This window comes from Microcaecilia unicolor, chromosome 5 (assembly GCF_901765095.1).
Source record: "Microcaecilia unicolor chromosome 5, aMicUni1.1, whole genome shotgun sequence".
Classification (NCBI taxonomy): Eukaryota; Metazoa; Chordata; class Amphibia; order Gymnophiona; family Siphonopidae; genus Microcaecilia; species Microcaecilia unicolor.
The window spans coordinates 300,816,489-300,842,307 of NC_044035.1; the positions used below are offsets into that span (position 1 = coordinate 300,816,489).

The following is a 25,819-nucleotide window of genomic DNA, read 5'->3' on the forward strand; positions in this document are numbered from 1 at the left end:
CTCCAGATAATGGGTTCCAGAGTTTAAATATGCGCTGAGTGGAAAAAAATATTTTCTACAATTTGTTTTCAATGCACTACTTAGTAACTTCATGGCATCATGTCCCCATGTACTTTTTCAAAGAGTAAACAATTGATTCCCTAACCTCTTTAGCCTTTTCTCATATGAGAGTTGTTCTATCCCCGTAATCATTTTGTTTGCCCTTCTCTGTACCTTTTCTAATTCTACCATCTCTTTTTTGAGATGCGGCTGCCAGAACTGCACACAATATGCAAGGAGTGGTCACTCCATGAAGTAATACAAAGGCTTTATGATGTTTTTGTTTTATTCTCTATTGATGTCTTAATAATTCGTAACCACTCGTAACCACTTGTAACCACTCGCCTCCACCTACCCTCCTCTCCTCCTTCCTGTACACATTACTTGATTTGATTTGCTTTCTTTATTTTTTGTCTATTAGATTGTAAGCTCTTTGAGCAGGGACTTTCTTCTATGTTTGTACAGCGCTGTGTACGCCTTGTAGCACTATAGAAATGCTAAATAGTAGTAGTAGTAGTAATTCTTGCTTTTTAGACAGCAGCCACACACTGAACAGAAGATTTCAACGTGTTGTCCATGATAACACCTAGATCCTTTTCCAGGGTGGTAACTCTTAATATGGAACCTAGCATTATGAAGTTGTAATTTGGGTTATTCTTCTCAAGGTGCGTCATTTTGCATTTGTCCACGTTAAACTTCATCTGCCATTTGGATGCCCAGTTTTCTGGTCTCCCACGGTCCGCCTGCAATTTCTCACAATCCACATGCAATTTAAAAAAATCTGAATACTATTGTCTTATTTAGAAATTTGTTCATTTCACTCACTGTTCCTATTTCCAGATCATTTATAAATAATATTAAAAAGCACTGGTCCCAGTACAGATCCCTATGGAATTCAGTATTCAGCTTCCTCCACTGAGATAATTGGCTATTTTAAGCCAACTCTCTATTTTCTGTCTTTTAACTAGTTCCCAGTCCACAACTGCTTCCTATCCCATGGCCTTTTAATTTTCTAAGGATTCTTTCATGAGGGATTTACAGAAAGCTTTGACAAAGTCAAGATGCATGGGCTTTGATCCTGAAGAACTGGGTTCGATTCCCACTGCAGCTCCTTGTGACTATAGGCAAGTCACTTAACCCCTCATTGCCCAAGGTACAAAGTAACTGTATATAATATGCAAACCACTTTGATTATAACCACAGAAAGGTGGTATATCCCCTTTCCCTTATGCGGTGTAGTTATCAACGTAGCTAAGGTTAAGATGTGCTATTCTAGCACTAACTTGTGCTATTTTAGCACAGGTCCCATTTTATGCAAAGAGACCTACTTACTAATAACTATAGTTAACAGAAAAATAATACATCTTAACAGTATCCCATGTTGATCATTTCCTCCCTATGGTGATTAATTTAGAAGCTCTATTTGTGATTTACATATGCCTCCTTCACATCACTTCTTAACTTTGTTGGATATCATTGGCCCTTCCTTCCACCTTTTTAAATATGATAGTATCACATATGTAGTACACAGAGTAGAGACACAGACCCTGGTTGGTGAAAAAGTTTAACATTGTAATATAATATTAAAAAATAAACTAACTATTTACAAAACATTTTTTAGGTCCCATCAATGAGGCCTCTCCTGTCCCTCCATGACCCTTCTTAAAATGTCTATTATTAGCAGCAGGAGATGGCTGTGTGTTTCCTGTCGCTGCTGTACAGAGTGCCGCAGTGCTGCAACCTCCAGCAGCAACTGGTTTACTACAGCAACCAGTTGCTGCAGGAGTTGCAGTGCTGCGGCACTGTTGTCCAGTGGTACTGCTGGGGTTGGTGGTGTTGCTGGGGTTGGTCGGGCCTCCTCGTTCTGCTCCTCTCCCTCCAGAGGAGGCATATCTGCCCATTCACCACCAACAACCACTATTTGCTGTTCCTCCTCCTCGGGCCTAGTAAGATGGACGTCCTTCGGCAGTTCCACAAGAAACATGTCTTTGTTACTGTATTTTGCACTTATTAATATTTCTTATATTTCCCGTACCTGGATGTCCGCAACTACATGCACTGTACTTGCGGAACAACCAGATACATCAGAGAAGTTCAAAGTATAGTAATAAGGACGTCTTTCTTGTAGAACCACAGAAGGACCTTCATATGACAAATGTTGGCAAGTACAGTGAATGTTGGGGGCGTCCTTCGGCGGTTCTGGAAGATGGGTGTCCTTTTTGCTATATTTTGGGCGTCCCTGATTTTGGCATTTCGCACTGCGATAATGGAATGTCTAAGGACGTCCATACTATTTTTCGATTATACCTACCTAATTTTGGACGACTTCGTGAGGGCGTCCTATTTCATACTTGGACGACCTTTCGAAAATGCCCCTCCACATGAGCCACAAAAGGGACTGGGGGGATTAAGAGAAATACAGAGACAATCATTTGATTTTCCCTAGTTGACTTCCATTAAAATCAAACTTATACTGCCTCTTCAAGAACCCTTTCTCCAAAATATTATCTGATATTTACAGAAGGGCACACACATTTTTGAAAATAGGTTTTACTGTTCATTTCACAAAGATGACCATGGATCTGTTCACCAACATAGCTCCCAACTCTTAGGCCAGTTGCTGCTAGATGTGTTATGACAACAACCCTCACAAGTCTTGATAGAAGATGAGTTGGGAGGGAAGCAGAAGATCCCAGCACAATTCAACTTGAATCTTTCAGTCAATGATGACACCTCTATCAGGTTCCGGAGGGGGTCATAATTCATAATCATCATGATAACTGTCAAGGTACTTTTTCTGAAATAGGAGAGATGTAGGGACTGGAGAGAGAAAAACCTCTCAAACCATGCATTATAATGCTTATGGTGCCTCAGCTTTGGGCCTACCACATCAGCAAGATGATTGGGGGAAAAGAGGAAAAGTTGGGATGGTTCAGTTCAGTTAGGAATCTAGATAGAATTAGTTTAATTTAATATTTCAAGTCTGCTGTAAGTTCAGAGTGGATTACAAAATTGGCTAATAAGGCAATCAATATAAAATCGGTAGAAGCACAGATTAAGACAGTCTTCACAAATCGATATAAAATAACATTATCAAACTGCTGAAAAATACAATCAATCAGTGCAAAACATCTGCCCCAAACCTACAGAAAGTAGCACAACATTTGTGATATTCAAGAACCACAAAGAAGCTGCAGCAGAATATTAAAGAAAAAGAACTGATATAGGAATGTAGGAGACCGATAAAAATTTCTGAAATAAGGTTTTTAAAAGGTGTTTAAATTTCACATATTACCTCTCGCACCGAAGATCATTCCAGGACAAGGCCTTCTGAAAGCTAAACAGATTGACTCATGGGACCTTTTCTAAAATACTTCATATTTCTTAACATTTAAGATATGAACATTACCTAACATGAAGTAGCTGTCCCCAGGGTAAAGAGGCACTGCTAATCCTGGTGTCTTAATATCCCATGCAATCTTCAGGCCAATATGCCAGATGGCTGGGTCTCTACCTTTCAGGTCCTCCTTGTCTTTCATTTTGGGAACTAAAGGATCTAAAAGAGATATAAAAATGAAGCAAATACAGGTAAAGAAGACTGCTAGAAACAAATGGATCAATATTCAAAAGAACTTGTACATTTATACATTTTTCACTGGCATGATGCGCATAGGAGTAGATTCAACAGCGTGCCAAAAATTAGGTGCAAAAAATATGAATGCTAAGTACCAATTCTATAATGGCAATTGTACATGAAATTGCAGTTACAGAACAGAGTGTATGACAGTATGTGTGCACCTAACATTAGGTGTGAGCACTTATAGTTTTCTATAACTTATGTGTGCAACTGCAAGACAAGCCCCTGACCTGCCCATGAGTACAACCCCCTATGTAGTTGCACTAACCCCTGGAATCTATATATGGCGCCTGAAAATCTGTGCGGAAACCGAAGTGTATTCTATAACAATGTGCATAACTTAATTGGTTACCTAGCTAATCAGCGCTGTTAATTGGATGTCAACAAGCAATTATCAGCACTAATTGGAACTGAGATTTACACACACAGCTTGCTAAGTGTATTTTATAACGTGGTGCACCTAAACTCTACATTGCATAGTTGAAATGGGGCGGGGAATGGGCATTATTATAGAATACACCTGGATCTTCACCTATTTTAGGCGTCAGGATTTACACCAAGTAAAACGGCTTAAATGGACGTGACCAAATCTCATCACATGGCGAGCTCCTCAGCATATTCTATATACCGTGTGGAAATTTAAGTCTATTCTTTTAAAGTTAGGCATACTTTAGAGAATACGCCTAGGTGTAATATTTTTGCGTGCAGATTTTTCAGGCACCATAAACAGAATCTAGCCCTAAGGGCCCTATATTCAGCTGGCAGTGATCAGCACACAGCTGCCAGGCCCACTCTGACCCATCCATGCTCATTCCAGGTTCACGCCCCCATTGCAGTTGCATGCTCTTGAATTTATGCATGCAATTTATAGAACACCAACAATTTACTACCAATTATAGCCAATAATTGGTTTTTAACATAAGAATAGCCATACTGGGTCAGACCAATGGTCCATCTAGCCCATTATCCTGCTTCCAACAGTGGCCAATCCAGGTTACAAGTACCTTGCAGAAACCCAATTAATAGCAACATTCCATGCTACCAATCCCAGAGCAAGCAGTGGTTTCCCTCATGTTCATCTTAATAACAAACTATGGACTTTTCCTCCAGGAACTTATCCAAACCTTTTTTAAAACCAGATACCAAATTACCAGCTCACTAGTTTTCTTAAGTTACACGTGTAACTGACCGTATTCCACAAACTGCATGCAAAGTTGGACACGCAACTTTATAGAATAAGGTTTGTCACTTATATGCATCCTTACAGTAAAATGCCTATGTGTTTTGCTACCAGTTACATGCATAAGTGTACACTTACCTGTGACAGTGACAGTAATCTGTACAGTTACGTGCTCAAGTGGCCCCACAGCTAGTGGTGATGACTATCTTATACATGTATTCTGTACCACTGCCTATCCATTTATTTATGCAGTAATATGTTTGACTTAACCTTTATATTTCTAAAACTCGGTGCAAAGAAAAACAAGGATTATAGAATATTATTCAGTGATCTGAGCTTTAAATGAAAAGCTTCCATTAGTTATGTACTGGAAAATCAAATTGCACACCATTGAATACATAAATTATTTTTTGCTATAAAGCATTATTTGTATCACAGAAGTTGTGATGTTTCCAAATGGCTACAGCAACAGAAACAGCAGTTTACTTATGACTGGCAGACCCTGTCTCCAATTTGGGGACAGAATGGCAGATAACTCCAAAATACAGAATCAAGACAAATAAATATTTTTAAATTATTGGAAAAAATGAAACATTTGTTCAAAAGAGGGCTTGTTTTAACACATCTGTTGCTGATGTCAGCCCGTGGATTTTAAAAGGATGTGCTGACATCTATTGAGAAATGAGACACTAAAGGGCAATGTGTGTCAGAGTTGGGGTCGTACAATAGAAAAATAGAGGAGTTGGACTCGGAGTAAAAGGTTTGGTGTACTGACTCCACAGCCCTGGTAACAGGGTACATTATGAATGGCTGTGGTAACAGTAAAACCACCAGTTTACTATTGCATCTGCTGTTGAAAATGACCTGTATGTGTTTTACTATTGGTTCCATTATATTAATGTTGAATAAAATAAATAAAATAAATAATTGGCCCAACTGTAGGCCTGCTTTATAGCCAGGAAAGTGTGATGTATTTATTTGTAGTTTATTGAAATTAGAGTAAACCTCTCCAGTTTAATCTTGCATCATTCTATCATATCACATACATATCCTTCCAAATTATTCCCTTGATATACAAGATCTCAATGTATAACTTCTATCCATAACAACCCACATATTTTGTACGTGTGTGTTTATGGATGCAAGTCAGGGCAACTTGCTGAGGCTAAACAGGGCCTTTCTAGTCTGCTGCTGAATGGCTGCCCAAGCACCTCCCAGCTTGTGATCTTCTCGCTGATTTAAATTCCATAAATTGACTTCAGGCACTTACTTGAAATTCCTGTAGAACTCCTTTTACAGTGAATATATTCCCTAAACCACCTCAGCACTATCTGGATAGCGCTAGGATGCAGCATGTACAGAGCCAAGATGATCCCGTAACATCTAGGAGGTGCCAATATTCAATCTAAGGGCAACCAAAACCAGGGTTCTTGGTTTCGGCGGAAACCAAATCTGTGTCCAAATTTGGCTGAAGCCAAAGCCAAAACCATTACCCCCCCCCCCCCCCCCGCAGCAGACTGTGGGTCCCTCCGCTACCCACATAGCAGAGATCAAGTTTTCCTGAGCCGTCCACCCTCCTGACCACAAGCTCCATCCTCCCAGTCCTATCTTTACAAGCCCTGGTGGTCTAGTGGCCTCTTTAGGGCAGGGGCAATTCCTGAGTCATTCCTGTCCATGCTGGCTCCACAGTCAAAATGGCTGCTGTGACTTCACATGAAAGTCGCAGCAGCCATTTTGAAACTGGAACTGGCATCTGCAGGATCAATCCCCAATAGATCCTGCCCATAGCAGCTGCAATCTCAAAATGGCTTCTGTGACCTTCTGCAGCAGTCTTGTGAGACTGCCCTGGGAAGTCACAGCAGCCATTTTTACTGGGGACTCCTTCTATCCCGAAGAGGCCACTAGACCACAGGGGTTTCTAACGTTAGGCCTGGGGAGGGCCTTCAGCTGGTGGGAGGTTTGGGCTTCTGGTTGAGGTAGGGGGCAGGCAGAGAGTGGTCATGTTGTGTATCTGGGGGGAGGGTCAGGCAGAGTGGTTGGGGGGGGGGGAGAGGAGTTTTGGTTTTAGCTGAAAATATGTTGGTATTTACAGCTGAAACCAAAGCATGGCTGAACCCAGATTTCAGGCTGGTTTCAGTGCCAAAGCTAAAATTCAATCAGTTTCTAATTCAATCTGCTATCCAGATAACTTATTGAGATAAGTAAGTACAGAAAAAAGTCTGTCCTAAGTTATCTAGAGAAGTTATCCACATAGCAGACAGAATATTGCCACTAGCATAGTATGTTGAGTTCTAAGTTTAGTAGCAAGTCTTGTATCTGGTATTGTTTGCCCCTAATAGAGCAGACATTGATAAGGCCTCTATAAAGAGAATTCAGGGTTGTCTGATGGATTTTAGTGGTGGAAGTAATAGAGAGCAAAAATACTTTGTTTGAATTTTTGCACCTGGAAGGAGGGCGAGACGGGAGAGGCAGAGCTGGTCTGTGAACCCAGAGAATAGGTATTGCGCAGAAAGCCGGTATGACTTCATGGAGTTTATTAAGGGTTAGGGGACTCAAAAAGGAGTAGGAGTAGGAATAGCAGGAAAAGGTCAACTTTATATCTTATTAAATTTATATCTTTCATTATTCAGTGTGTGTTTATAGTTCTGTTTACATTATGCCTACTAAATATGTACATGATTTATCTCTCATAGCTACAAAATTTATTCATTTGGGAAGGCTTTGATATAATGATAAAAGAGTAATAATCTATCAAGTGCTTGAATTTGGAAAGAGGAAATCCTAATGAAAAGTCCCTGTTGTTTCTCTGTCCTGCAAAGCTTTGGATAAGGCTCAGTGCACTGCTCCAGGCTGTTCTACCAAAGAGCACACAAATGAGAGAACACGATCCAGCAAATACGCTGAGAAAAATCAATACTAAAGTCTTGCAGGGGTTTAATATGTTCTACCTCATTCAGATAAATTGTAACTTAATTTCAGGGGGAAAAAAAGCTTCTGAAAACTGCAAATAGAATGGCTTTCAAAGCATATTTAATGCAATACATCAAGGGTATTATAAAAAGAAGTAATCTCTGCAGGTTAAATATGTGTCTGCTGGGCTGCTTTTCTCCTTACTCTACCCATAGCACGCTTCACAATATGGCACCTATAAAACAGAGAACTAAAATCAGAGAGAGCAATTTCAATCAAAGTTTCCTGGGGTCTCCTCATAAATCTGGCACCTTTGGAATGTGCAGTTATTTATTTTTTTTATTTTATTGTTTTTGAGGTTTGATACATGTTTATTACTCAAGAACAGAGTTCAAATGTAGCTCATGGACTCAGTTCACCAATGAATGTACCTATAATTATTTGCTACAATTGAAATGGTTTACTCTTGCTATATTATTTAGGAATCAATTAGAAGCAAGTTGCTACTTGTAAAAGTCAATGGGGCCCTTTTACTAAGAAATGAGCTTAGCACATTTTAACGTGGGACTTTCCCGTGTGCTAAGCCTATTTCTGGTGCACCCCTAAAATAGATCTTTTTAATTTTTTTTATTTTTGCATTATTGCACAGAAGAAAGGCATGGCAATCCACTTCTGTATCTTTCCAGAAAAACTCAGTGGATAGTTACAATGAAACAAATTGCAATATAGTGCTGGAAGATGAGCCTCTCAGGTTAGAAGGCACTCAGTGGAATGAAGAATATCATAATGCATTTGTATAGCTCCACATTGCATTCCCATCATCGATATACTAGACAGCAAGCAGTCTGAGCCAGTATGCTGTGCTGCACTCCTCCACCAGGCATACTTTCTTTGATTTCACTGCCAGAGTTTGATTGTGACCCCTGAGGCAGGCGGCTGTATCTGCCGAAACACAGACCTTGTCGGGTCCATATTTTCTGGCACTAGAGAAATGAAAATTATCTGGTAAGAACTAATTTTACCTTTCTTAGTGTGGCAACAGATCAATCCTGGACAAGTGGGATGTACAAAGACAGTCCTCACACAGAGTGGAAGCCATGAAACCCCCGCAAGAAGGACTGAAGCCTTAAAAGCAGTATCCCTCCAAGCAGCCACATCAAGGCAGTAGTGCTTCACAAAGGTATGAACCGAGGACCATGTAGCAGACCTGCAAATTTCGACCAGAGGAACCGCCCGAAACTCAGCAAGGAAAGTTGCCTTCCCCCAAAATGAATGAGACCAAAACATCGTTGGACGCTTCTCAGAAGAGACATAAACCGAGGAAATCACCTCCTTCATCCAATGAGAGACCGTAGCATTCGAATCAGCCTGACCCTTCTGAGGATCAGCAAACAAGATAAACAAATGATCTGAAACCCGAAAGTCATTAGTAACCTCGAAGTAATGCAACAGGGCCCAATGATAGTCCAGACGACGAAGCCGGGAAAACTCCAAACTATAATCCTCCTTGAGAAAGGCAGGAAGAAGCACTGCCTGATTAATGTGAAAAGGAGAGACCCCCCTTAGGCAGAAAGGAAGATATACTACGGATGCCTTCCGTAAAAACCAAGAAAGGGTCCCAACAAGAGAGCATCTGAAGCTCCAATACATGCCTGGTTGATACAATGGCCACGAAAAAGACTGTCTTAAGAGTCACATCCTTCAGAGTAGCTCCTCAAAGTGGTTCATAAGGAGTCACCTGAAGACCCTTCAGGACAAAATTAAGATCCCATTGAGGACAAATGGGCTGGAGAGGCAGCTGCAAGTGATTAATGCCCCTCAAGAACCGGAACACATCCGGATGCGCAGCTAACAAGGAGTTCTTCACAAGCCCCCTAAAATAGGCCAAGGCCGCCACCTGGACCTTCACCAAGGCCAGGACTTTCTTGACGCCACCCTGAAGAAAAGCCAGAATCTGAGGGAGAGAATCACGGAAAAGAGAAAGAGCTCGCTCATGGCACCAAGACTCAAAAAGTCTCCACACCCTGGCGTAGACTGCGGAAGTTGACCACTTTTTCGCCTGCAAAAGAGTAGTGATAACTGTGTCCGGGTATCCCTTTCTCCTTGAGCGCGACCACTCAATAGCTAGGTTGTAAGACTAAACCGAGACGGGTCATCCATCAGATTGGGTCACTGATGAAGAAGGCCCTTCGCCGCAGGGAGAGGAAGGGGGATCATCCACTAGGAGACAAATGAGATCTGCATACCATGGCCGCCTGGGCCAATCCAGAGCTACTAGAACCACCTGACCTGAATGGCGAGCCACTCTTCTCACCACCCCGTCCACCATGAGCTGAGGGGGGGGGGCTTGTAGAGGAGAGAGTCAGATGGCCACCGCTGGAGCAGAGCATCTGCCTCCAAAGAGCCCGATTCCCTCCAGAGACAAAGAAACAAGAGAGCTTAGCAAGGTCAAAAGGCAGAGCCTGGAACTGAAAATGCCTGCCCAAGACCACAAAGCAAAGGAACTACTTGTGAGGAAGCCTAATCAGGATGTGAAAATATGCCTCCCTGAGATCCAGGGAAGTAAGACATTTTCCTCACTAGACCAAAGCAATCATGGACCAAAGGGTCTCCATTCTGAAATTCGTGGCCTTGAAGTGCCCTGATGACCTACTTGAGGTCGAAAATCTGAAGAAAGGCGCCGTCTTTATTTGGAGCCACAAAATAGATAAAAGACATCTCCAGGCCTACCTAGTCCCGTGACACTGGAACCACGGCACCCAAATGCAGAAGACCTTCAAAGGTGTCCCTGATTGCAGTCATCTTGGGCAGAGCCCCACAGGGAAATTCCAAGAAAAAAATCTGCAAGAGGGTAGGCGAACTCCAGCTTGTATCCATCCCTTAAGATCTCTAGGACCCACTGGTCCAAAATGACATGGGTCCACTCCTCAAGAAAGCCAGAAAAACAGCCTCCAATGAGAACTACAGAGGTACCCTAGACACCTTCATTGCGACAAATAAGGGACAGCAGATGTCCTAGAGGGCTGCCTGCCTGCCTTCATATCCCCACAAAAGGAAAACTGCTTAGACTGGAAACGAGATCTAGAAAATCCAGAAACATGCCCCAGCCTATAATGCCGAGAGTCCCAAAAATGACAGTGAGAAGAACGAACAAACGGCCTCAGCTTGCTCTCTGGTAGACTTGGGACCAGCTTCTCCAGATCCTTGACCAGCTTCTCCAGATCCTCTCCAAACAGAAAGGGAGCTTAGTGAGCGTGGACTTAGAAACCATATCTGCTGCCCTGTTCTGCAGCCATAAGGACTGCCTAGCAGAGACCACCAGCGCCATCTGCGTAGCAGACGCTCAAAGAATATCATTCAGACCATAAGCCAAAAAGGCTAAGCCCATTTCCAGGAAGGGAAAATCCTTAGAATCAGGATCCAGATGCCTGCAGGGCAAGGGCCAACACCTTGAAGGAGTACTTCAAAGCTGCCTCAAGCCTACAGTCCTGCATATCTTTAAGGGCCGTATCTCCCTGAACAAGAACCATGGTCTTCTATGTCACTGCAGTGACCAAAGAATCCATGTCCGATAGTCTAAAGGACTCCATCTCCTCAGACATCCGCAGGTAAAGGTGAGCCATGGTCCGCGCAACCTTGAGGCCAGCATCAGGCGTGCTTCACTGGGCATCAATCAACTCGTGCAAAGCCTCATGGATGTGGCATTTTGGTGCCCGATCTGATGGGATTAGAGGCAATGGAGGAAGGCTGGGAGGACGGAGGAGTGATATGGAGAATAGCCAGAGTCTTTGTGATCAGGAAAGGCCGCTCCTCCATGCAGAACAACCATGCCATGGATGGATCATCCCCCTCCTCAGCAGGGATCCCCATGAGCAGAGAAATCAGAAATAAATGAGGGGGAGTCCACTGAAGGGCCCCCTCCTACATCACAGACCCCGTCTCCGAGTCATCCTCCACCTGCAAATGCACCCCTGAGAAACTGGAGTCTGAGGGAGAGAGGAAGAAACCGGAGAAGGTCTGAAGAAGGCTGTGCTCAATTGAAAAGGAAAGCCTGGTAAAAAGCAGCACAAATTCAGGTGAAAAAGGAACTTCCCTTTGCTACCGCTCAACCAGAACAATCCCCTGCTTCGAAGGAGGAGGAGCGTTAGATGCCAGCTGTGCGGTTATAGCATGCCATGAGAGAGATTCTGAGGTCTGCAAGCAGGAAACCAACATGGCCGCTTTTCCCGTGCTGGCCACATCCAGAGCAACAGCCAATCCTTTGGCTGCCAGTGCCACCACACCTGCCAAGGATGAAGCTTCCTCCCCTGAAGAGTCCTGCCGCTGAGTCAGCAAAGCAGAACATGCGGGACAAACTCCTGCCACCGAATTCCATGCCCTGCACTGGGGACAGCACTTAGCTGTCTCAGAGGGGGCCAACATGAGGTACACACAACAAAGACCAAATCACTGCAAAGGAGCTCTCCAGTGCCAACCCAAAGGCTTCCCCACTTAAATGCAGACCGAGAACTGCCTTCCTGCCGAGACTTTTTATTTTTTTTGGAAGGATGCCCAAGGCAGGCAAACAGCAAGACCGGGGGAGGGGGGAGGGGCCTAGCACCACTAGGTGTTCCCAAAGCAGCACAGACCAGCCACTGAACCCCCCCAGCTCAACTGAGCCCAGAGACTGGGAACAAGAGACAAGGCCCCAAACCAGGAGAAGTCGTTAGACACGTCCGCCACCTGCTGGAGTTAGAGGTATACTGGGCGGTGACACTGAGCTTCAGGGTTTAAGGCACAGTGAAACTCTGTGTCCTCTATCTCCGCCTGCTGGTAGATGGGCATAAGCCACTTGTCCTGGATTAATCTGTTGCCACACTAAGGAAACTGTTGTTAACCAAGCAGACTTAGGGAAAGCCAATTTTATCTCTAGGCATAAGCAGCAGGGAATCTATCTACTCTTTGGGATTCTGCCACATACTGCAGTGGTGTAGCAAGGGCGGGGCGGTGGGGGCGGTCCGCCCCGGGTGTCAGCTCAAGGAGGGTGCTCCCAAAGTCCTCTTCTTCCTGCCAGCTCCCGCACCCTACTACCTTTACAAAGAAATCTCAGAAGCCGAGGCGCAGCGCCTCACGTCTGCATGTAAAAGAAGTGTGGATCATCTCTTCGGGCTTTCCCTCACTCTGTCTGTCCCGCCCTCCGCTGACGCAACTTCCTATTTCCGCGAGGGCGGGACAGACAGAGTGAGGGAAGGCCCGAAGAGACGATCCACACTTCTTTTACATGCAGACGCGAGGCGCTGCGCCTCGGCTTCCGAGATTTCCTTGTAAAGGTAGGGTGTGGGAGCTGGCAGGAAGAAGAGGACTTTGGACGGAACTGAGGGTAGGCAAGGGGGGGGGTGTGTGCAACGGCGAACCGCCCCGGGTGGCAGCCACCGTTGCTACGCCACTGACATACTGTACCCATGAACTGGACTGTCCACTATTGTAAACAGGATACTGGACTTGATGGGCCTTTCTTCTGACCAGCATGGCAGTTCTTATGTTATTTAACTGCTAGCCTACCATCCAACATGCATAAAATGTATTGTGGTTCATCTGGAGATTTCTTACTTTAAAATAGTTTTTCCATGTACATAGGATAATCTGATGTTACTGTTCAATGAAAAATGTGAAACAATAACTTTCTGAATGGCAATGCTATCTGTTAATGTTTTACAGCAGTAATGACACTGAATCTTTCTCAGTTAAAATCTACAGAGAAGGACAGTTAAGTATTTGAACCAGATAACTGCTTTATTCCATCTGTGCTCCTGAAATATCTTCCAGAAAATCAGTCTAGTAATTCTGTACTTTGAGGCTGGGAATCATTGAAATATATGAAAGTTTCTCCTAAGCTGCTAAAAATTATCAGTTCATGGTCACCATAGATGCTGGCAGCTCTACAGAGACTCATATATCTGTTCCTCTTAGATAGCCCATTTACAACTTCTCATAAAAACACAGACCAAAGGAAATGCCAACAAAGTGACCTTTAACAGGAATATGATTCCCAGAACATACAGACGGGAAATATTATGTTATGGTCTGCACAACTTACATATCTCAGAGGATTTAAACAGAATTGTGCAGTTCAGGTTACGAATGTATTCAAAATTGCTCTCAGTTCAGTTCACCACCCTTAGGTTGCTGAATTTTGAAGTTCATAGTTTTCTAATCAACGGTGTAAATTTTCTTTGATCATTGCATGAAGTACACCTTGCCCTGTGTTTTTCTAGGTATAGATAGATAGATAGATAGTTCCTTAAAACTGGTGGGGTTATATTTTCAGCTATGGTAATCACTGTATTTTTATAAACATCAGCCATGCCATGAAAAAATATGTGATTATTCAATGCATCACATGACTCCTCCCTTGATTCTGTTATAAAATACTAGCGCAAACCTGCATTGGCTTGCCTAAAATTAGGGCTAACCAGTTACAACAAAGCTATGGCTGGCGTAAATGGGAGTGCCTAACAATGCCATGCAACGCATGTAACTTACAACATTCTGTCACTTGTACATGTAAGTTGGAGGTGCCCATGCCTCTCCCATGCTCTATGCACATGCGTACCTCCATGCAGTTATATGCTATAGCACATATGCACTATTTTATAGAATACTGTGTAGTTCTTATGCATTTAAGTGCTGCTTTTCTGTGCACTCATGTGCACAAGGTGCATGTACCTGCATATGCCCAGATATAGAATCGCCTTTCTCATGTGTAATTCTACAGAATACTGACTCATGAGCATACAAACATGCATAAATTTCAATATTCTGCCTCGGCACAATTCTGTAATGGTGTGCCTAACTTACATAACACATAGATTCTAGAGTAGCATGCACAGGGGTGTTGCATGGGCAGGACATGAACGGGGGGCTCCCAGCTACACACAGAATACTGTAAGTTACATGGGCACAGGGGCGTAGCTACGGGAGGGCTCTCGGTGCCGACACGGGAAGGAGACCGGTGACGATGCTTCTTCGATTTCTTGGAGCGAAGCATGTCACCGGAGCTTCCCGGCACCGACGAGGAGGACGTCGAATCCAGCCGTCGCTTCCTCGGGGCCAAGGCCGAAGGAGGTCAGTCTCGGGGGGGGGCTGTACCGCGGGAGCCCTCAGGGCAGGAGGAGACCCACCCGAAGGCTCACCGCCACCAGCAGGGGAATGGACAGCCCTCACCTGCGCTCCAGACGAAGCACCACCGTCCGACGACATCAGCAAAAGAGGAGGTCTCAATGTCACCGACGCCGCCCTCCGATGTCGCCCCGATGCAGAGGGTCGATGCCTCGATACACTCGATGCAGTCAGGGGTGAAGATGAAGGTCCGGGCGCTGACGACGTCGATGCACTGGATCCTCCCGGTGCCGATGCCGACGAAGAGCCCGAGAACGAAACGTTCCACTGGGCCAATCTCGCTACCTGAGTCCGCTTTTGTAATAGGGAACACAGACTACAGGCCTGCGGGCGGTGCCCAGCCCCTAAGCACTGAAGACACAACGCATGCCTATCAGTGAGCGAGATGACCCGGGCGCACTGGGTGCACTTCTTGAAGCCGCTGGGAGACTTCGATGTCATGGGCGGAAAAATCACGCCGGCGAGATCAAAAGTCGAAATGGCGGAAAAGGCACCACAAAAACAAGGGGAAGAAAACTTCGACCCGAGGCCTAAAAGCGGCCTACCCCGACGACGAAAGAAAACTTACCGGGGCGAAAAACTGGAAATATGGGAAGGAAAAAGACCGGAGAGTCTCCTTCCACACAGAGTTTTTTTTTTTTTTTTTTTAACACGAAGTAAGAACGACGCGCGAGGTCGACTTTCTGGGGTGCGACACGGCGAAAACACGACCGTACCGAGCACGGACAAAAGAAGACTGACGAACACGAGCCGGTTCGGGCGGGAAGACGGCCGCGCATACGCGGTGCGCATGGGCGCGCGAGGACTAGCAAAGGCCTTTGCTAGTGAAGTTTCCGATTGGAGGGGCTGCCGTGGACGTCACCCCATCAGTGAGAACAAGCAGCCTGCTTGTCCTCGGAGAACAGCATTATACTGACCTGAGGCAGAAGGTTTTGGCCTCTGAAAGCTCACTGAAAAGGATTAGGCTATTAAATAAATTGTCTGAAATCTGATGCACTGAAAAGCAGCACTTTACCCTGTGTGACAAATGTATCTGAGTGTGACTACATTTTGCTGGGGGAGAGGGGTAGAGAGAAAATTTTGTGCCCACCCACTTTGGGTTCAGGCCCACCCAAAATTGGCAGTCTGGCTACGTCACTGCATGGGCAGCTTTTGCATTTAGGTGCCTGCACTTATGTCAGCTTTGTGGCTGGTGTAATTGTGGCCACCTAAATGTTAGGCATGCCGATATCAGCTTACTCTAGTATTCTATAATAAAACCTAGGTGCCCAGGTTCTGTTATATAATAGGATCCCACTGTGCAGCCTCTGGGTGTCTAAATAGAGGTGCCCAATTATATAATTTCCCCCATAGTGACTGAGTGAAGTTAGGATGCAACATGGGTAGAAACAGAAAACTATCCATATAGGCCTGCTATATGGATTGTGACCTGTGTTCACCACGATTCATGCAGCTTTCTGAGCAAATGACCGCTATTCAGTGATTACTTCTCCCATGCATAAAGGAATATCAGAAAGCAGAGGTATGTGTTTCGTAGCTGGAAGATACCACTAATACTTAGCACAATTTAGAAGCACTTAACCCTGCTATGCTAATGAGCTTTGATGCGGCTAAAGCCTTTGATCAGGTTCACTCGCTGCACCCTTTTCAGGTGTTGATAGTGTGGGGCTCCAAGTGTGGGGCCCTAATTTATTTTTATTCAGTCTGTAGACTTGGTTGGTGGAAGACAGATTTTATTAGTTATTCTGTATATGTAAAAAAGTATTTTAAAGAGCTACCTCTATCTTTTAGGTGTGTTATTATTCATGGTGTGGTTTGGAAGTTTAACAAGTTAAGAAACATCCAGATAGAAGGTATTTTAGCAATACAGCGAATGATAAATACCTGTAGCAGGTGTTCTCCAAGGACAGCAGGCTGATTGTTCTCACGACTGGGTTGACGTCCACGGCAGCCCCCACCAACCGGAACAAAACTTTGCGGACGGTCCCGCACGCAGGGCACGCCCACCGCGCATGCGCAGCCGTCTTCCCGCCCGTGCGCGACCGTTCCCGCCAGTTGAATGACAAAGCAAACATGAGTAATAACGCAACTCCAAATGGGGAGGAGGGAGGGTAGGTGAGAACAATCAGCCTGCTGTTCTCGGAGAACACCTGCTACAGGTATGTATCATTCGCTTTCTCCGAGGACAAGCAGGCTGCTTTGTTCTCACGACTGGGGTATCCCTAGCTCTCAGGCTCACTCAAAACAAGAACCAAGGTCAATTGAACCTCGCAACGGCGAGGGTTTAACAGAAATTGACCTACGAAGAACAACTAACTGAGAGTGCAGCCTGACCAGATTAAATTCGGGTCCTGGAGGGTGGAGTTGGATTTAAACACCAAACAGATTCTGCAGCACCGACTGCCCGAACTGACTGTCGCGTCGGGTATCCTGCTGGAGGCAGTAATGTGATGTGAATGTGTGGACAGATGACCACGTCGCAGCCTTGCAAATCTCTTCAATAGTGGCTGACTTCAAGTGAGCCACCGACGCTGCCATGGCTCTGACACTATGAGCCGTGACATGACCCTCAAGAGTCAGCCCAGCCTGGGCGTAAGTGAAGGAAATGCAATCTGCTAGCCAACTGGAGATGGTGCGTTTCCCGACAGCAACCCCTTTCCTATTGGGGTCGAAAGAAACAAACAACTGGGCGGACTGTCTGTGGGGCTGTGTCCGCTCCAAATAGAAGGCCAACGCTCGCTTGCAGTCCAATGTGTGCAACTGACGTTCAGGAGGGCGGGTATGCGGTCTGGGAAAGAATGTTGGCAAGACAATTGACTGGTTAAGATGGAACTCCGACACCACCTTAGGCAGGAACTTAGGGTGAGTGCGGAGCACTACTCTGTTATGATGAAATTTAGTATACGGAGCATGAGCTACCAGGGCTTGAAGCTCACTGACCCTACGAGCTGAAGTAACTGCCACCAAGAAAATGACCTTCCAGGTCAAGTACTTCAGATGGCATGAATTCAGTGGCTCAAAAGGAGGTCTCATCAGCTGGGTGAGGACGACGTTGAGATCCCATGACACTGCAGGAGGCTTGACAGGGGGCTTTGACAAAAGCAAGCCTCTCATGAATCGAACGACTAAAGGCTCTCCAGAGATGGCTTTACCCTCTACACGATGATGGTAAGCACTAATCGCACTAAGGTGATTCCTTACTGAGTTGGTCTTGAGGCCAGACTCTGATAAGTGCAGAAGGTATTCAAGCAGGTTCTGTGCAGGACAAGAACGAGATTCTAGGGCCTTGCTCTCACACCAAACGACAAACCTCCTCCACTTGAAAAAGTAACTCTTTTTAGTGGAATCCTTTCTAGAGGCAAGCAAGACACGGGAGACACCCTCAGACAGACCCAACGAAGCGAAGTCTACGCCCTCAACATCCAGGCCGTGAGAGCCAGAGACTGAAGGTTGGGGTGCAGAAGCGCTCCGTCGTTCTGCGAAATGAGAGTCGGAAAACACTCCAATCTCCACGGTTCTTCGGAGGACAACTCCAGAAGAAGAGGGAACCAGATCTGGCGGGGCCAAAAAGGCGCTATCAGAATCATGGTGCCGTGGTCTTGCTTGAGCTTCAGTAAGGTCTTCCCCACCAAAGCTATGGGAGGATAAGCATACAGGAGGCCGGTCCCCCAATGGAGGAGAAAGGCATCCGACGCTAGTCTGCTGTGTGCCTGTAGTCTGGAACAGAACAGAGGCAGCTTGTGGTTGGTCTGAGAGGCGAAAAGGTCCACCGAGGGAGTGCCCCACTCTCGGAAGATCTTGCGTACCACTCTGGAATGGAGCGACCACTCGTGCGGTTGCATGACTCTGCTCAGTCTGTCGGCCAGACTGTTGTTTACGCCTGCCAGGTATGTGGCTTGGAGAAGCATGCCGAACTGGCAGGCCCAACGCCACATCCCGACGGCTTCCTGGCACAGGGGGCGAGATCCGGTGCCCCCCTGCTTGTTCATGTAATACATTGCAACCTGATTGTCTGTCCGAATTTGGATAATTTGACAGGATAGCCGATCTCTGAAAGCCTTCAGTGCGTTCCAGACCGCTTGGAGCTCCAGGAGGTTGATCTGAAGATCTTTTTCCTGGAGGGACCACAGTCCCTGGGTGTGAAGCCCATCGACATGAGCTCCCCACCCCAGGTGAGATGCTTCCGTCGTTAGCACTTTCATGGGCTGTGGAATTTGGAATGGGCGTCCCAGGGTCAAATTGGTCCGAATGGTCCACCAGTGCAGTGAAGTGCGGCAACTGATGGAGAGGCGGATGACATCTTCTAGATTCCCGGTGGCCTGGCACCACTGGGAAGCTAGGGTCCATTGAGCAGATCTCATGTGAAGACGAGCCATGGGAGTCACATGAACTGTGGAGGCCATATGACCTAGGAGTCTCAACATCTGCCGAGCTGTGACCTGCTGAGACGCTCTGGTCTGGGAAGCGAGGGACAGGAGGTTGTGGGCCCTCGCTTTGGGAAGAAAGGCCTGAGCCGTCTGAGAATTCAGCAGAGCTCCTATGAATTCCAGAGATTGGACTTTGGGTAATTTATCACAAACCCCAGCAGCTCCAGGAAGTGAATAGTGCACTGCATGGACCGGAGAGCTCCTGCCTCCGAGGTGTTCTTGACCAGCCAATCGTCGAGATATGGGAACACGTGCACTCCCAGCTTGCGTAGATATGCCGCGACCACCACGAGGCACTTCGTGAACACCCGTGGGGCAGAGGCGAGCCCAAAGGGCAGCACACAATACTGAAAGTGCCGTGCGCCCAGGCGGAATCTGTCTGTGAGCTGGCAGTATCGGGATGTGAGTGTATGCGTCCTTTAAATCCAGGGAACATAGCCAATCGTTTTTCTGAATCATTGGTAGAAGGGTGCCCAAGGAAAGCATCCTGAACTTCTCTTTGACCAGATATTTGTTCAGGCCTCTCAGGTCTAGGATGGGGCGCATCCCCTGTTTTCTTTTCCACAAGGAAGTACCTGGAATAGAATCCCTGCCCTTCCTGCCCGGGTGGCACGGGCTCGACCGCATTGGCGCTGAGAAGGGCAGAGAGTTCCTCTGCAAGTACCTGCTTGTGCTGGGAGCTGAAGGATTGGGCTCCCGGAGGACAATTTGGTGGAGGGGAGGCCAAATTCAGGGCGTATCCGCACCGAACTATTTGGAGAACCCACTGGTCGGAAGTTATTAGAGGCCACCTTTGGTGAAAAAGTTTTAACCTCCCCCCGACTGGCAGATCGTCCGGCACGGACACTTTGATGGCGGCTATGTTCCCATGGATCCAGTCAAAAACCCGTCCCCGGTTTTTGCTGTGGAGGCGCCGGGGGCTGCTTAGGCACACGCTGTTGACGAGAACGAGCGCGCTGGGACTGTCCCTGTGCCTGGTGAGGCCTTCGGGCCGGCTGGGTGTACCTACGCTTGTTGAAGGCGTAGGGCGCAGCCTGCCTGGCCCGGGAAAAACGTCCACCTGCTGAGGTGGATGCTGAAGGCGCCCGGTGGGAGAGCTTGTCGAGGGCGGTTTTCCGCTGATGTAGTTGGTCCACCAACTGCTCAACCTTCTCACCAAAAATATTAGCCCCCCGGCAAGGGACATCGGCCAGCCGCTGCTGGGTGCGGTTGTCCAGGTCAGAGGCACGCAGCCATGAGAGCCTGCGCATCACTATACCTTGGGCCGCAGCACGAGATGCCACATCACAGGTGTCATATATACCCCTGGACAGGAACTTTCTGCACGCCTTCAGCTGCCTGACCACCTCCTGAAAAGGCCTGGACTGCTCCGGGGGGAGCTTGTCGACCAGGTCCGCCAGTTGCTTCACATTATTCCGCATGTGTATGCTCGTGTAGAGCTGGTAAGACTGGATGCGGGTCATGAGCATTGAAGATTGGTAGGCCTTCCTCCCAAACGAGTCCAGTGTGCGAGACTCCCGCCCCGGGAGCGCCGAAGCGGTATCCCTCGAACTCTGTGCCCTCTTGAGAGCAGAGTCCACGACCGCCGAGTCATGAGGCAATTGAGGCCGCATTAACTCTGGGTCTGAGTGGATCCTGTGTTGGGACTCCGCTTTCTTGGGGATGGTGGGATTAGATAAAGGTCTCAACCAGTTCCGAAGCAGTGTCTCTTTGAGGACATTGTGCAACGGTACCATGGAGGACTCTCTAGGTGGTGATGGATAGTCGAGGACCTCGAGCATCTCAGCCCTCGGCTCATCCACAGAGACCACGGGGAAGGGAATGCAAATAGACATATCCCTGACGAAGGAGGCAAAAGAGAGGCTCTCAGGTGGCGAGAGCTTCCTCTCTGGTGAAGGAGTGGGGTCGGAGGGAAGGCCCACAGACTCCTCTGAGGAGAAATATCTGGGGTCTTCCTCCTCCCCCCACGAGGCCTCTTCCTCGGTGTCGGACATGAGGTACACCGGCGCCTCCGTCAACGGCGCCGAGGGCGCAAGCACCCCCGGCGCCGGCACAGTCTGGCGCATCAGCCCTTCCAGGATCCACGGAAGGATGGCTCGGAGGCACTCGTCCAGGCCCGCTGTCGGGAAAGGCGAGGGGGCCGGTAGAGGTGTCAGTGCCGGAAGCTGTTCGGGTCCAGGAGACGGCACCGAAGTGCTGGTGCCCTGACGTAACGATACCTCTACCACAGATGGGGAACGCTCCTCCCGGCGCTGCCGCTTCCTCGGCGTCGAATCATCTCTGGAGCCGGTAGCCACATGCGCCGTGGGCGACCGATGACGGTGCTTTTTTGTCTTTTTCCGGTGCCCGTCATCGGCGCTCGGCGGTACCGAAGAGAAGAAGGTAGGTCCCCCTCGGCCTCGAGGGATCGGGTCCGACAGGGTTCAGTCCCGAGGGCCCTGGGAAGAGGGAGTGACCGGGGCCGATTGCCCACGCGGCCGCTCACCCCTGCCATCTCCGGAAGACCGGCGGGCCAACGGGACCTGTGCTCCTGGTGTCGGTGCCGTCGGTGCTGATTTCGTGGACATCGGTACCGGTACCGAAAATCCGGCCGTCGACACCGATACCGTCAAAGTCGACGTCGAGGGGCCGGCGCAAGTTCCAAAAAGACGGTCCCGTAGAACTTGCCTCGTCACCTGTGTCCGTTTCCGTAAACCGAGACACAAGGTGCACGTCTTGGTATCATGCTCCGGCCCAAGGCACTGGAGGCACCAAGCGTGAGTGTCGGTCTGCGAGATATGCCGGCCGCACCGACCACACTTCTTAAATCCACTCGGGACTTTCGAGGACATTGACGGAAAAATCGCGTCGGCGAAGTCAAAGTCGTCGATGGTGGCGGTAAAATTCACACCTCGAAAAATAAATCGACTGCGCAGCCACAAGGCCGCAATGAGACGACCCCGCTAAAAATACGAGGGAAAAACAAAGTTTTCTCGGTCGTTTTTTTTTTTTTTTTTAAACAAATAAACAGAGAAAAACAACTAAGAAAACAACGAAGAAGAAGATCTCGCGGCAAACGCGCGATCCGGTTTCCGGGGCTGACAGAGAGAGAGACGAACACGGCTCTCTCCAGCGCGGAAAAGAAAAGACTGAGCGGGAACGGTCGCGCACAGGCGGGAAGACGGCCGCGCATGCGCAGTGGGCGTGCCCTGCGTGCTGGACCGCCCGCAAAGTTTTGTTCCGGTTGGTGGGGGCTGCCGTGGACATCAACCCAGTCGTGAGAACAAGCAGCCTGCTTGTCCTCGGAGAATGCAGTTTTAGATGTTCAGATCCTGGACTTTATAAAATTGGGACTTAGATGTCCATGAATATGGATATCTAAATGCTGATTTTCTGACATCTAAAACATGATTAGAGCTTCTAAAATGGGAAAATTAGGTTCTTACCTTGGTAATTTTCTTTCCTTTAGTCATAGCAGATGAAGCCATTACGTATGGGTTATGTCCATCAACCAGCAGGGGAGATAGAGAGCACTCAAACTTTCACAGTGCCCTCTTGGCCAGCTAGCTCCACTGCCTCTTCAGTATTTGAAGCTTCCAAAGCAGTATGGCAAACCGCAATGGGAATCACAAGAGCTTTCCTCACAGCGAACGATGACCCATCACAAGGGCATGAACTCATAAAGGAGGGAATGCACATCCTCCTGGAGGGAATAAACTCATCCTCCTTATTGTATAAGTGGAGGGGAACACACGCGCCTCCTGGAGGGAATTTCACATCCTCCCAACACACTGGAGGGAATGAACTCATCCTCCTATTTATAGAACTGGAGGGGAACACACGCGCCTCCTGGAGAGAATCAACACATCCTCCAAAAAAAAACATGCTGGAGGGAATGAACATATCCTCCTAAATTTAAACTGAACATGAATCCTGAAGATTGTTTTCCAACTTTCTCCCAAGGAAGGAACTTCAGGAAATTAGAACAGAACCTGAAAAACAGATTCACAGCATACAGACAATCATACAGGGAGGGCTCATGGCTTCATCTGCTATGACTAAAGGAAAGAAAATTACCAAGGTAAGAATCTAATTTTCCCTTCCTTGTCATCAAGCAGATGAAGCCATTACGTATGGGATGTAACAAAGCAATCCCTAGATAGGGTGGGAACAAGCCACACCACGCGCTAGCACTTGTGCACCAAAACGCGCATCCCTCCTGGCAGCCACATCCAGCCTGTAATGTCGGGCAAAGGAGAGCTTAGAAGCCCATGTTGCTGCACTGCATATCTCTTGAAGAGAGAGTGCTCCAGTTTCAGCCCAAGAGGAAGAAAACGCTCTAGTAGAATGTGCCTTAAAGGCTACAGGCGGAACCCTGCCGGCCAGCAGATAAGCTGAAAAGATAGTTTCTTTGAGCCAGCGGGCAATAATGGCTTTAGACGCTGGAGACCCTCTGCGAGAACCGGATAGCAAAACAAACAGATGATCAGAAGTCCTGAAAGAGTTAGTAACTCGCAGATACTGCAGCAGAGTCCTGCGCACATCCAAAAGGTGCAGCTGCCCAAAAGATTCTGGAAACTCTTCCTCTGAAAAAGAGGACAAGAAAATAGGCTGGTTTAAGTGAAAGGCTGAAACCACCTTAGGCATAAAGGAAGGCACGGTCCGAACCGTGACTCCGGACTCTGAAAATTGCAGAAATGGGTCTCTACAGGACAGCGCCTGGAGCTCTGACACACGTCTCGCCGAGGTAATGGCCACCAGAAAAACGGCCTTCAGTGACAAGTCTTTCTCCGATGCTCGCCGAAGCGGCTCAAAAGGAGATGAGTGCAGGGTTTTCAAAAATAGCCCTAGGTTCCAAGCTGGACAGGGTGCTCGCACTGGAGGTCGGAGCCGAAGCACCCCTCTAAGAAACCGTGCCACATCTGGGTGAGCAGCCAAAGACACGCCTTCCACCTTACCACTAAGGGAGGCCAACGCTGCCACCTGCACCCGCAGGGAATTATAGGCCAAGCCTTTTTGTACACCTTCCTGCAAAAAGTCCAGAATCGGCGAGACAGGAGCCCGCAGTGGAACAATGGCTCTGGAAGCACACCAAGACTCAAACAGGCACCAAATCTTGGCATAAGCCACGGAAGTGGACCGCTTGCGGGCTTGCAGGAGAGTGGAAATAACTTTATTGGAATAACCTTTATCCCTCAATTGCGCCCTCTCAATAGCCATGCCGTAAGACCAAAGCGGCCGGCGTCCTCCATGGCTACCGGTCCCTGAGTCAACAGGTTCGGTACCAGAGGTAACGGCAGAGGAGCCTCCAGGAGCATCTGTCGGAGGTCTGCATACCAAGATCTCCTTGGCCAATCCGGGGCGTTGAGGACCACTTCTCCTGGGTGCAGCCGAATCCGCAAGAGCAGGCGCCCTATCAAGGGCCATGGGGGAAACACATAAAATAGACCCGGAGGCCAGGGTTGAGCCAAGGCATCCAACCCCGCCGAGCGAGGATCTCTCCATCTGCTGAAGAAGCACGGGACTTTGGTATTGGCACTTGTCGCCATTAGATCCATCACGGGCTTGCCCCATTTGGCACAGATCTGCAGGAATACTTCGTCTGCCAGATTCCATTCTGCTGGATCGATCTGATGCCTGCTCAGATAATCGGCCTGCACATTGCTCTGACCTGCAATATGAGCTGCCGACAGACACTGAAGATGCAGCTCGGCCCAGTGGCAAATCAGTTCGGCCTGCGCGGCTAGTGCTCAGCACCTTGTTCCGCCTTGTCGATTTATATAGGCCACCGTTGTCGTGTTGTCCGACATCACTCTGACAGCCAATCCTTCCAGGGTCACTTGAAAGGCCAGAAGCGCCTGAAACACCGCTTTCAACTCTAGGCGGTTGATGGACCACTCCGACTCCTCGGGTGTCCATAGACCCTGGGCATGCTTCCCCTTGCAGTGTGCGCCCCAGCCCTTCAGGCTGGCATCTGTTACCATTAGGCACCAAACGGGGAGCGTCAGCGGCATTCCTCGCCGCAGCATGCTGAGACGGGCCGCAGGGAGCCAAGTAAGTCTGCATTGGTAATCCTGAGAAATAGGAGACCATCTCCGGAGTAGGGAATACTGTAGAGGTCTCAGGTGCGCTCTCGCCCAGGGTACCACTTCCATCGTGGCTGTCATCGATCCCAGCAGCTGGACAATGTCCCAAGCTCGCGGGCGGGGCATCCTCAGGAGCAGACGGACCTGATTCTGAAGCTTGCACCGCCTTAGCTCGGGTAGGAACACATAGCCCGAGACTGTGTCGAACCTGGCCCCCAAAAACTCTAGAGATTGTGAAGGGGACAGGTGACTTTTGGCCATATTGACGACCCAGCCTAGAGATTGCAGTACTGAAACCACTCTGGCTGTAGCTTGTAAGCTCTCTGTTGCAGAGTCTGCTCTGATGAGCCAGTCGTCTAGGTACGGGTGAACCCTGATACCTTCTCGCCTGAGAAAAGCAGCT

General features: G+C 47.8%; 1 protein-coding gene across 1 annotated transcript in view; it reads right to left on the reverse strand.

The window, feature by feature from the left end:
* Positions 1 to 25,819, reverse strand: part of FTO (FTO alpha-ketoglutarate dependent dioxygenase) — a 748,586-nt gene that overhangs the window by 547,771 nt on the left and 174,996 nt on the right. Inside the window, exon 4 of the mRNA XM_030204316.1 lies at positions 3,449 to 3,595. Coding sequence (XP_030060176.1) covers positions 3,449 to 3,595 — 147 coding nt within the window. The remainder of the gene's footprint in view (positions 1 to 3,448; positions 3,596 to 25,819) is intronic.